At 45.3% G+C, this 12416-nt stretch overlaps 2 protein-coding genes across 2 annotated transcripts in view; one reads left to right on the top strand and one right to left on the bottom strand.

Moving 5' to 3' along the window:
* IFT140 (intraflagellar transport 140) overlaps window positions 1–12416 on the top strand; it is a 1373663-nt gene that overhangs the window by 983826 nt on the left and 377421 nt on the right. The gene's annotated exons all lie outside the window — the stretch shown is intronic.
* The window catches only part of TMEM204 (transmembrane protein 204), a 167285-nt gene continuing 158133 nt past the window's right edge, over window positions 3265–12416 (bottom strand). The window contains exon 4 of the mRNA XM_086941300.1: window positions 3265–6780. Coding sequence (XP_086797426.1) covers window positions 6536–6780 — 245 coding nt within the window. The 3' untranslated portion in view covers window positions 3265–6535. The remainder of the gene's footprint in view (window positions 6781–12416) is intronic.

Here is a 12416-nt window from a genome sequence, read left to right as displayed (position 1 = left end):
TCAGGTCTCTGCCTCAACCCGGCAAAGTCCACGTTGGTCCCCCTCCACTCCTCACACGCCTGCTTTGATTGGCAGGCGGTGATCCCCCTCCGGCGTCTGTCCTTTAAGTATCTGGGGGTGTGGGTGGCCCTCCTGCCTGAACTGGAGTGGACACTCAACATCGCCCCCCCTGATTACCCGGATGAAGACGGATCTCCGAAACTGGCAGTCCCTTCCCCTGAACCCGCTAGGACGAAGCGCGCTTTTTAAGATGATGATCCCCCCTCCGCTTCCTCTATATTTTACTAAACACTTCTATCCCCCTCACAAGCAGCTGGTTCCGGGAATAGGACAGCGTGCTTATCTGGTTTTTATGGGGGAGGGGACGATCCCGAATGTCCCTGGCCCACTGTCGAATTCCCCCCTTTGACGGTGGTATGGGAGTCAACAACCTGTACGCCCATTACCTAGCCACCAAACTTAATGTGATTCACAACTGGTTCGCGGGTGGCTGGTCTGACCCCGCATACCGAGTCGAACTCACTGTCTACAATTTTCCACGACTGCAGGGATTCCTCTATGGTTCCTCAGTGCCACTCGACATGCCCTCGATCACCAGGTCGGTCCTTCTGGCCTGGGGTGCCTCACTCCGTCTGGTGCGCTGGGACCGGAAACTGACTCGACATACGCCCCTCTGGTGTGGCACCTGGCTGAGGGAGGCCTCCGCCCTGGAGGGGTTCCGCCGTTGGGACCTGGTCGGAATACCATGTCTGCTCCTTCTCTGACTTGCAGCAGCGACACTCACTCCAACACTCCCAATTTTACAAATACCTACAGCTCCGCCACGCCCACCTCCCCGTGCTTACCTCCCTTCCAGAGTTTAGTCCCCTGGAGGCCCAAGTCATGATGGGTGATCTGGGAGGGAGGGGGGGGGTCCCGAATCTTTTGCGCTCTGGTTAATAATTCCCCCACATCCCTCGATCGCCTCAGGGAACGGTGGGAGGGTTGGGTGGGCCCCTTGGACGAAGCTGACTGGCGCGATGCCCTTATGGCGCCCAAGACCCTAACCACATCTTCGAAATTACGCCTGGTCCAGCTTTACTTCCTTCACGCAGCCTACTTGACGCCGGCCCGTCTCTCCCGCTTAGGTGCTAGATCCTCCCCGGCTGGTGCCCGGTGCTCCGGCACCCTGGCCGATTTCAACCATATGGTGTGGCTGTGCCCGGCTTTGGAGTCGTTCTGGAGAGGGGTGGAGGAAGAACTTACGGATACACTGGGCTGGGTGGTTCCTCATGACCCGAGACATCTGCTTTTAGGGGTGTTTGCTGGACTGGATGGCTCCCGACCTGATAAGCGTTTTTGGGCATGGCTCTGGCGGTGGCGAAACGGGACATCGCAGCCAAATGGTCCCAGGTTGAGGTGCCAACATTGGGGAAATGGAGGAGGGGGGTGGGCTGGTGTGGGACACAGGAGGAAAGTGTATTTGAGACCCGAGGCTGCCCGGAGCTCTTCCAGAAAGTGTGGGGCAAATGGTTTGGCTTGTTACCATAGTGATGAACTTGTTATGCCACTGGGATCGATGGACTCCCGCGACTTCATCTGCCACTGTTGATATGCTCTGTGATGAAGGGGAGGGGGTAGAGGAATTTGTAATAGAATATGTGACTCGCTACAATTGAACTTGTTTTGTATTGAAATTTCAATAAAAGTTGATTATCAAAAAAAAGTTTACAAATTCCAGCCATTTTACGCTTGCCCATGGTTGTGGCACAAAAAAAAAGAAAAGTGCATAACAGGAAGATGGATAAGTTTGCCCAGTCTTTGCGCCCTCAACATAAGATTTTTGGAGAATCAACAATCAATGTTGTGCTTCTCAAGCTGTGCTCAGTGAGTTTCAAAGCAGCTAGTATGAGCATAACCAGAGGCCTCAGCTTAGCTCACATCCCAACTCTCTTGAATCTAAAGTGGAATAGGAGAGAGGCTCTGTTCGTAATGTGTCATGACTGGTCATTACTTTGACTACTTGATTAAGACTTGGGCAGAATTAGTAGTACCTGTGTTCGGACAAAGGGCTAGCCTACTCTCAATCTCCACCGGGCAATGTCAGGTGAAGACAGGGTCGAGCTTGGCCCAGGCTTTTCCCAGGAGTGGCCCCTAAGCATCCCTTGCAGCAGGTTTGTCAGTAACACTTTAAAGTGTACAGTCCCTGATGAAATGTGGGTAACATATTTAATGGTATTATACTCTGATGGGCTTTGTGAGTGACTGGAATATGTATAGACAGCTGATGTAGAATTAGTGTATCTTTTTACTGCAAATTCCATTAAAAAGACAATATCCTCTCTCAAATTATCAAAAGCTGCAGGTTCTGATGATCTGCCTGCCATAAAAGTAAAATCAAATATTGATTTGTCGGCTAGGGTATTTGTGAAGGCATTTTGTAGAATTTTGCTTACAGGCTATGTACCAGAAAGCTGGAAAAGAGCAATTATTAAGCCAATATATAACTAAAAATCTGCTTCAATTTATCGGTTTATGTTGGTGCTAAATTATTAGCGAAATTATTATTCGATAGTCTGAACGACTGGATTGATGCCAATAACTTGATCCTGATTTAGCAAGGTTTTAGAGATGTCCCTTCTCCCATAGATCACGGTTTTTTACTTTAGTCATTATCCCTAACAGTGATTGGAGTTTCAGGAAACTGTTTTGTTGATTTTGAGCTACCTTCTATTTAGTCTAATTTAATTGACTGAGGCTATGTGGGGCCGGTGTGTCTCTCTCTCTCTCTCTCTATATATATATATATATATATATATATATATATATATATATATATATATATATATATATATATATATCTCCAGCATTGTGTTCTAGAAGGGATTTTGTCATGTTGTTGCTGATAGTTATTTTTTCTCTAACAGTCCTCCTCAGGGCTTGTCAGTGTGGCCAGCATTGATGCGGATACTCATATGGAGTATGATTCCAAAGATACGATGTAGTGACTCATCCTGTGGCGAATGAATTTGATGAGTAACTTATTTCCACTATCTCCAAATCTTATTACCCCAGTGCGAAATGGAAAATGGCAGTGTCTGACTTACTTGGAATGTCACAGTTCACAAAGTGTCATAAGACTGTATTCAGAAATTGGTACATATTATTTTAAGTACTTGCAAGTCTGTAGCCATTTAAAAAAATTCCTCTGGTACTCCGAACTAAGGCATATGATCATGCTCTTATCAGCTAATCAAAAAATACAATGTTGCATGTACAGGTGCATTGAAGTTTCACAAGTGTATTTATTATTTGTATGTCAACACAGCCGTACAAACAAAAGCCTTTGTCTACATTAGGGATCCAAGTGTACATCTTGGTATACAATATTAGAGGATGCATTTTAAGATATCTGCAGAAAAAAAATATAATGCCTTAAATATTCCAGTAATAATTTAAATAAAACATTGCATTATGGTACACCCAGGTGAAAAATCCACAAGCTTCCATTTGAAACTAACACTCCCAAGGGATAACGACGAGCAAGGCAATGGAAAAGCTGTTTGTCAGCGTTGAACATGTCAGTTTGGAGGTGTTTCTGTAAGCGGGACATGGCATGTTTGCAACAGGTGTAGAGGACGTAGTGGACTGGCAGAAGTGTGGGTGTCTTTAAGTTCTTTACCTAACTGGCAGTTGTTACGAAAACTAGATACCAGATGAGGATAGTTTGATGTTCTGTGTGGTGTGAGACAGCAGCTCTGATCTGGTTTCCAAAGGGCAAATCTGCACGTTGAAAATGTCATCAACATGACTGGTGAGTTGTGTTAATGAATAGGCAAAAAGTCAAAGAATTGCATGGTTGCTGTGATTTAAATACTCCATCTTCCTGAATGGGATAGTTCTAGAGATGGAGCAAGGCCAAAAATGAGGAGAACATGAGTGCTGTCAACCCTGTAAATATCCTTTTTGAAGAAATTATTTAAGAGCTGATTCCAGTATCTGTGCTGTGCTATTACACCATAAAGGCCACCTAACATAACATGATCATTGCTGAGCTTAACTCTCAATTCTTAGGTTGGCTCTCTGTGGGGAAGCAAATGTGATCTCCCTTTATAGAACGGTCAATGAATAAGTATGGACGAGGAACAGGCTTCACATCCCTACCTCAGTGAAAATCTAATTATCGGCTGCTGAAAAGACCCTGCTTCTCCCTTGTCGCTGGAGATGATCTGGAAGAAATGGGTCAACTTTAAATTAGTACAGCATGGTGCCAGTATTACTGTAATATATGGGAATGAGAAGTGTGCAGAACATGCTTGGTTGCCCAGGCAGGATGTCCCAGATAGCACAGGCTGGAATTTCTAGGCAGCAAAAGAATCCTGCATACACGGCGATTGTTATTAAGCGCAAGCAACCTAGAGGTTTACCTAGAATTATTAGGAGGTCCAAGCAGAAAGTGTAAGGAGGGCCACCACTAAGGCAGTACAGGTATGATGTTGATGTAATCACAGGCCAGAACTTTTGTGAAGCAAAGACAGGAGATTTTGAAAAATACATGCAAAGTGTTCCTATAAGCATAGGCATAAGATTGTTAACATGCATATAAATATGGTATAAGAAGAAGACTGGAGCAAGCTTCTGGGAAACAGCAACACGTAGAATTGAAATAAATTGGTTAAGAGCTCTAAGAGTGTTTTCAACAGTTACCTTGTGACCTAATTTAAGTTGGAGCCCCAATGTGACAGTCTTCCTTTCAAAGGATGTTGTGCACACTTACTACTTCCATATGATACAGTAAAATTGGCCTTTTGATGCCTTTTATTAGTTACATGATAACATTTTAAAGGAAAATGTGCAGTCAGTTTTCCAAGAAAAAGCACGGTGACCATTTGCAATGTGTGTGTGGGATGTGAAGGGTCCTCAGAAGACAAATTGTTGAACAACTGCTTAATCATGCGAGGTGGATTTACATTATTTTAAAAAACTTCAGTGAGAGTTGGCAGTGGTCCCCTGGCTACTGCCTTCTCACCCCGAAGTTACCACCCTGATTCCCATAAGTGATCGGAACAAAAAGGGACCAGTTCCCCTTTGAGCATCAGTTACATCCTAATTTGGAATTCAGTAACTGATCGATGATTTGTGATTGGAGTTAGACGCAAATAATGGATACATATAGTACTAATTCGCGATTTGGAAGTAACCCCCAAAACATACACCTTCCAAATTGCGAATCAATAATAACGTCTAACCCTGTTTTACGATTCCAGAAAACTTTTCTTAACCACAAAATGTGTTTAGTAAAAAAGATTTAGTGATTTAGCGGTGACAACCCCTGAAATTTAGTGATTTGCATGGTTTGTGTGCACTAAGTTACTTAGTACATATGATTCCTTGCCGCTATTTCCTTTACGATCAGATTTATTTTTATTTTTTCTGCAGACAGTTCAGCTTTTGTGTTAATACTGCTTTAGCTTAAGTCATTGTTCATTGGAAGCTTATTCGTTCTGTTCAAGGCCGTTCTCGGTCTCCATCACGCATGTATTCACTTCTTTTATTTGATGTTCATGCTTTATTTTCTATGTCGTCCTTTACCAGTACTTCATTAGTTCATATGATTTTGATAACTTTAGGTTTAGTTATTGTATTGGTATGCTTTACATCTTGATATTCCACCATAACAAGTCCTCTTTCTTCTACAAGCTTTTGTCACTGTTGGGTTTGGTGAAGACAAAGGCCACTGTAATTCAGTACATATGTAGTGAGCTTTGGGGAGCTCCTTTCAGATATTGGCTTGCTCATTAGGGCCCTTAAGTAGCCACACATGTCCCCTTAGACACAGAATGGGTAAAACTCTTTGATAAATTAGGCCCGATCTTTTATGCTTCTGTCATCTGCGCTGGTCCTTATTGCACTTTATGTTCAAACCATACTTTTCATGTTATTCTAAACATGATTTTCTTTAGATAAATGATGTTACTATCTTGAGCCTGTGTTGTTGTGTGGTGGTAACGTGGGTTCTTTTTTATTAAGGGGACATGTTTATTTTGTACAAAGTTCAGTACTTCTTTTTAAGAAATGTTTGTGTAGTCTCTTGCCTGATCTTGCGATGTTCACGACTTCTCTCACGTATTGTTTGGTCGTGATATCACATGGTTACCCCAAGCCTGACCCAAAGGTTTCCTCCAGGTATCCACCTACAAGTCCTTTCCGTTGGGTAGGTGTTAATTCCGGCTTCCACACTGAACAACTGCGTCATGTAGCCTGGGAGCAGTTTCTATAGATTCTTGCGCCCCTTTCCCGTACACTCCTTTACGTTGTATATACTCTGAATCGCACGTGTATTACAATTTTCAGCTGTGCAGTGAGGGAGTGAAGTCTGTGTTTGACGTTGTTAATGAGGGAAAAACCAATGAAGCAGGTCAATTACCTGGTTCTTCCTACATACATTTACCTGCACTGCCCCTTTATTGCCTGCTTCGTGCGCTTTAGGTGACACATTTTGATGATTATACAAATGAGGGAGGCAAAGACATTTCTCCCCTCCCTACCCCTAGTCTCAGCATGGTGACTCTACATAGTCATTCTCTAGCCCGCGTCTGAAGCGGGCGGTCAGAGTACGGCTAATGACGATGACCCGTGGTGCCATGCAGTCCTCCCGACGGTGGAGGATGTTCCAGATGAGGATGGCGGCTGCCAGGGTGGCAAGCAGGCAGGCTCCAATGTTTAAGTAGCAGGACCAGGACAAGTGGGTGTACGGTCCAATCCGGTAGAAGGTCACCAATCCAATAACCAGCACGAAACCTGCAACAAGAAGGAAAGTACACATGTCAGAAACACCCATTTAGACTACAGTGAAAACTGTGCTATCATTCCTAAGCATTGCGTTTCTCCCTCCCTGGCAGATTCGATATGTGTCGTTCGTGTCTACAGTTCGGTCCTTGGTGTTATTGGTCCTAAAATAGGATCCCGCCATCCTTTGCATTTTTTACATGTCCATGCCATTTCGCACACAATTTAATCTGTTTTGTTAATGGTCCCACCTCGACATGCCATCCTCCCTCGCCGATTTTTTTATGTCCATGCCATTCAAGTCTAAATTACAACTTTCTTGTTAGTAGGCCTATTGCGGTATGTTAACCCATCTCAGAACACTCACATTTGGTATGTTGACTAGTCCATGTTGGAAAGTCCCCATCTAGCCCACACTGAGAGGACATAAACTGGCATTGGGGGATGGAGGGATTGGTGGTGTGGTAGGGAGAAGGTTTAGCAGAGAGAAATAGGGCCACATGATGATGATGATGATGATATGGTACTTATTAAGCTCTTGAATGCCATGGCGTCTTGGCGCTGGTGTGTGTGCACAGGGGCAGGGACTGAGCTAGATCTACTCGGGAGTAAACAACCGAGTTGGAACATGGAGAGGGACACCATCACCTGGGGAATGGGTGGCATCCTGCTTAAAAATAAAAAGCACAGAGTAAGACAGTACAGGGGGGTCACCTCTCAGAAGAAATATGCAAAATAGTAAGAAAGGAAGGTGGTGGCAAATGAGGAGGGCAGCATCTTTGAGACTAGCGGCAAAGCCAATCCCGTCTGTGTTTCCATGTCATGGACCTCAGTCCTTCTGGTCCTAGCCATCACCAGTGTTTTTAACTTGACCCACGTGCTATGGTGTTATCGAGGTGATAACGAGGGATGCTCCAACCTTAATAGCAGCCATTTACCATGTGGTGCTTCCTTGTTTAGTAACACCCTGTAACATTATGGGCTCTGTCACAAATTATCTGAGACTTTCTTCTTAAATGCAGTTAAGGGTGGAAATATTCTTAGATTGACATCTTAATAGAAGTTCAAGTGTTCATTAGGCAGGTTTAAAGATTGCAGCAGCTGCATTTCATCTTTGTGTGTCAGTGCTTCAAAGGCTGACATTGTGTCCACTGTAACTGCTGTGGTGCTTGCAGTGGTGCTGGAACAATTTTCAGTGTTAATGCTGCCATCAGTGTTACATCACTGAAGTCTTAGGGACTGTGAAATATCCAAGAAGAAAATTTTTGCAAATGAGCTACGACCATTCAGAAGGTGAGCTGTAAGGGTGTAGAATGTAGCTCGTGGTACATTTTGGAGCACTCTGTTTCACGTATGTTACTAAAACAAGGTGTGGTAGTTCATTGCCATTTACAGTGGGCGCATTTTGCACATTTTTCATTGAAATGGCCACTAATTTGTGCAGACATAAACTTTTACTGATAAAACTATAAAGTGTACAAGTGATAATGTGTACAAGAGAGTTTTCAAGGATTTATCATTTGTGATTCACTAACAGCTAGATTCATGAAAGGAAATTGCGCTCGCAAAGGGCCAGATTCTCATGCGAGCGCAATTTTTGCATTTGGGATTCATCATCCCAAATGATAAAATCGCTATTTGCAAAATCGCATATTTGCGAGGAATTGCATTTAAGGAATCTCTATTAGAGATTCCTTAAATGCAATTCATTAACCAATTTTAAATTGCGAATTCGCAATATTTGGCCGTTATTTACCACGAAGTCTGACTTCATGGTAAATAGCGAAAAAATAGAAAAATGCACTTTAGTGCATTTTTCTCTGTTGCATGTTACACACATGTGCGCAATACCTGTGTAAATTTGCATTTCAGGGGTGCTACAGGGTGTCCTTTGGACACCCCGGCACCCTTGAAATCGCTATCTTATTTGCGATTAGCAAATTGCTAATCGCAAATAAGGAATACTCCCCATTCATTCCTATGGGCCTTTAGGCCCATAGGAATGAATGGGGAGTTATTCCTTATTTGGGATTAGCAATTTGCTAATCGCAAATAAGGAATGTGTAGGAATCGCAATTTATTTAGCGATTCCTACATGAATCCCGTTTTGCAAGTCCTTAATAGCGATTCCTTAATAATCACTATTAAGGACTCGCAAAACGGCTCTTTGATGAATCTACCTGTATGTGTTTTGATTCTTTTAAAATCGTTGTTGCCATCACAGTTTATAATTAAAAATGTTCTTCGTTTGTGCTTTCCTAATTGTTGACACATTTTTAAGTGTTTGGACAGTTCACTTACAGATATTTAAATTTTGATGTTAGAAAAACAATCTTTCATTTCCCACTCCATGTAGCCCAGTAAGATTGTCACATAGTTCACTTTAAAAAACTCTGTTGTTGCAGTTAGAGAAAGATAAGTAAACAACCCCCAAGATAAAAAAAATAAGCAGCAATTTGTCAGAAGACATAGGCTTACACTTGACCCTTTGTCTGCACAGCCAATGTGACAAAAAAACGGAATAAAGGCATCTTTATTTCTCATTCACCTTCTAAACTCAAGCGTGGTTATTTTCGGGTGATTTAGCACCCCTACTTCCTGCGCCTATGAGGGGTTGTTTTTAAATAACATTAGTGCATATGTGAGTCTTTTGCCTCTTCTCAGTTGTGGCCCAGGAGCCTTTCCACAGCTCTAGTCTTTAGATTGTTAACATACAGATAGGGAGTGCACCCACCCTCCTTTCAGGGCACTCGCCCTTTTTCCTTTTTCAACACAATCTACCCCGGTCTCACTGTATGCCTCTTATTTCACTCTTCCTTTCTAATAGTAGCGATAGGCAGGCCATCAGTCCTCAAACTGCTGGTGTTTGTGGACCGAGCCTTCTCTGACTTTACTCATTGATCCATCCTATTTTTAACCTTCTCCCTGTTGCTGTTATGACGCCTGCGACGGTCGGCCGGAGTGGTGTGCTGACGTCGGCCCTCGGTGATGGAGAGGGGTCGGCTGAAGAGGCCGTTGTGCGGTTGTTCCGGTGGCGACTGACCGGGCTCGGTCTGGTGGCCCGAGGGCTCTGTGGCGGGGCCCGGCCCGCCTCCGACGGGGGTAGACCGTATAGGAGGCTTGTCCCCCCCTTTGTTGCCTTGTCCAGCCATCTTGAAGCCCTTCGCCACGATTCGGCGGGCGGCGCCCGTGAGACGGTGGTGCCAGCGACCCCTGCTTTTTGGTGGCCCATCTTTCTGCACCAAGATTGCCATTGCTGGGGTTCGAGGAGACTCCGGTGGGCTTTATTCGAACGCCCGGTCCAGAAGTTAAGGAGCGGAGAGTCCCTGCTGCACTGACAAGATGGCCGCCGGCGCCCCGGGTCCCGGACCTGTTTGGGGCGGCGAATCTAGTTTGTCGAACTACACGATGGCTGAGGCTTGTGAGTGTGAGCCCACAATTGGTGATGTCTTGGCCGCCCTATGTTCTTTGCGTGCGGCCATGGCCTTTGTCGCTGTTGCACGAGATAGCGGTTCTGCCGCCATGCCTGTTGGCCCCTCCCCCATGAGTGCGGCTCGACTGGTGGTGTGTGCTGCTTTGCCCCCCTCGGCTGCTGTGGGGTGTGATGCCGCCGTGCACTTGCGAGATTGTATGTCAGCGGCCCCGAATCTCCAGGAAATTTCAACTGTAGCGAACACGAACGAGGGCCCCACGTTGGGACCCGCCCATGCCGGTCTGGCTGGGGAGCCCGGCAGATGTTTGGTTCGAACTGCTTTAGTGAGTTCCCGCGGCTGCCTTGCAGGGGCTACCTCACTGGTCTGGACGGCGGGGCCGCACCCAATCTGTTTGTTGCTCCTGATGTTGCTACTTGACAGTCTGGTCTGCCGCAGCCACTACTTGGTTTGCTGTCTGAGACTAGGGTCCTCTAGACTGCACCCTTGGCCTGCCTTGCTTCGATCCTGTGTGTACTCCATGCCAAACTGTTTGCTACATACCACCTTATCACGCACGAAAGCCATGATTAGGAAAGGACAGGGGTGAGACAGAAGTGCTTCGGCGGTCTACTGGTTAATTTACGTGGATGAGGACTACCCGCAGCTATGACAATATGACCGATTCCTTTTCCTGTTCCTGATATTTGAGGTTGTGTCCTTCTCGCTCTGATGTGGTTTTTTAGCTGTGTTATGGCGGGGGGTAGGAGCTGAATGTTCGATTGCAGATCTCCTCTCCCACTGGATCCCTTTCCCCTTTCCCTTTTCTTCTTCTTTTGGTCTGTTGTGTTCTTTTTCTTACTTTCTGATTCTTCTATATTTCGGGTTCTATTTAGGGCGACAGGCACGCTGCTGGGGGGGTAGGCCGTAGCCTTCTGCAGGGGTGCAGGGTGGTGTGGGAGGGATGAGGTCTTTCTGTTGTTGGTTTTCTTTTTTCTTTAGTTCTATGGCTCTTTTGTATCCCTTTATCGGGGCGCTGTGTCTGCGCACATCTTCCATGGAGTGTTAGCGGATAGTGAAGGAGTCGCCTTCCCGCTTCCACGATATTGACTGCACATATAGCATGTCTTACATGACTTGGCCCGATAGCGGGTCCTCCAGTTCTGCGTGCTTTACTCGCCGTGGGTGAGTGCAATGGCGCCGCGTTCTTTCTTTCCCTCTTTCTGACATTCTCTTCTCTACCCCTCCCCCTCTTTCTTTCTTTACTGGGGTTGGTATAGTGGATGGTTATTACGTTGCTGCTCTGATTCTTCTGTTCCGTGCTAGCTCGCACTCAGGTGGTGACGGGTGTGTGACGGGTCGTGGTGGTAACTGATCTGAAATGGGGCGACCATAAATTGATTCCTGTCAATTGCTGCTATTATTTCCATTTATCACAGCCCCTTTGTATTGCTGCTTTACGTATAGTCCGCCATGGGAATTCAGATGTCGAAAAGTTGCAATTGATCCTGCTATACTTCCTCTTATATTATAAAATTAACCTTCTTTACTCCTGCTTCTAGCGGTTACACTCGGACTTTTAATGCTTGATTGCTTGCCTGTATACCACTGGGTGACTGCCGGGGAACTTCAATGATGACTCTTGTGCGTTTATAATGTGTCGTGGCCGGCCTGATTGGTTGTAGGCCCGTATTTGTATGCCTCTATTCGCACAATAAAGGTTTTCAAAAAAAAAAAAAAAGAATCTATTGTTGCAGCCATTTGTACAAGTAAAGCACTCCAATACCTTTGGATCGAGTTTGTGCTATATAAAACTGCACACAAAAATTACATGGTGAATTGTTCTGTGCACCTCTCGCGGGTGTGTTTACCTTGATTAGGAGTTTGACATGTGTGCAGAGGTTATAGTTGGCCAGAACAGCAGCTCAGTGATTCTTTAGATGGTGTTGGATTTGAAAGTATGTGCGACCCTAGCCTCTGTTGTCTGCACTGATTATGAGAGAGGGTGCATTTTAATCTGATAAACCGTAAAGGTTGTAAGCAGGTCGCACAGCACGTCCTGGTGCATGCTTTCTCATTGCATACGCCTCCTTTATCCTTCTGGGCTCACTTTAATGCATGTGGCCCATCCAGATTCTGGCCGTGGCAGGGGGTTGGCCTTTTACTAGTATCCACCTAAGAATCTGGAAGTCTCTCCCGCTTGGGGCTTGAGGCTTGGAGGTGCCTTGTCAGTGATCC

Source organism: Lissotriton vulgaris, chromosome 10 (genome assembly GCF_964263255.1).
Source record: "Lissotriton vulgaris chromosome 10, aLisVul1.2, whole genome shotgun sequence".
NCBI lineage: Eukaryota > Metazoa > Chordata > Amphibia > Caudata > Salamandridae > Lissotriton > Lissotriton vulgaris.
Note: the sequence above shows the minus strand (reverse complement) of the source record. Positions and strands in the feature narration are given on the sequence as shown.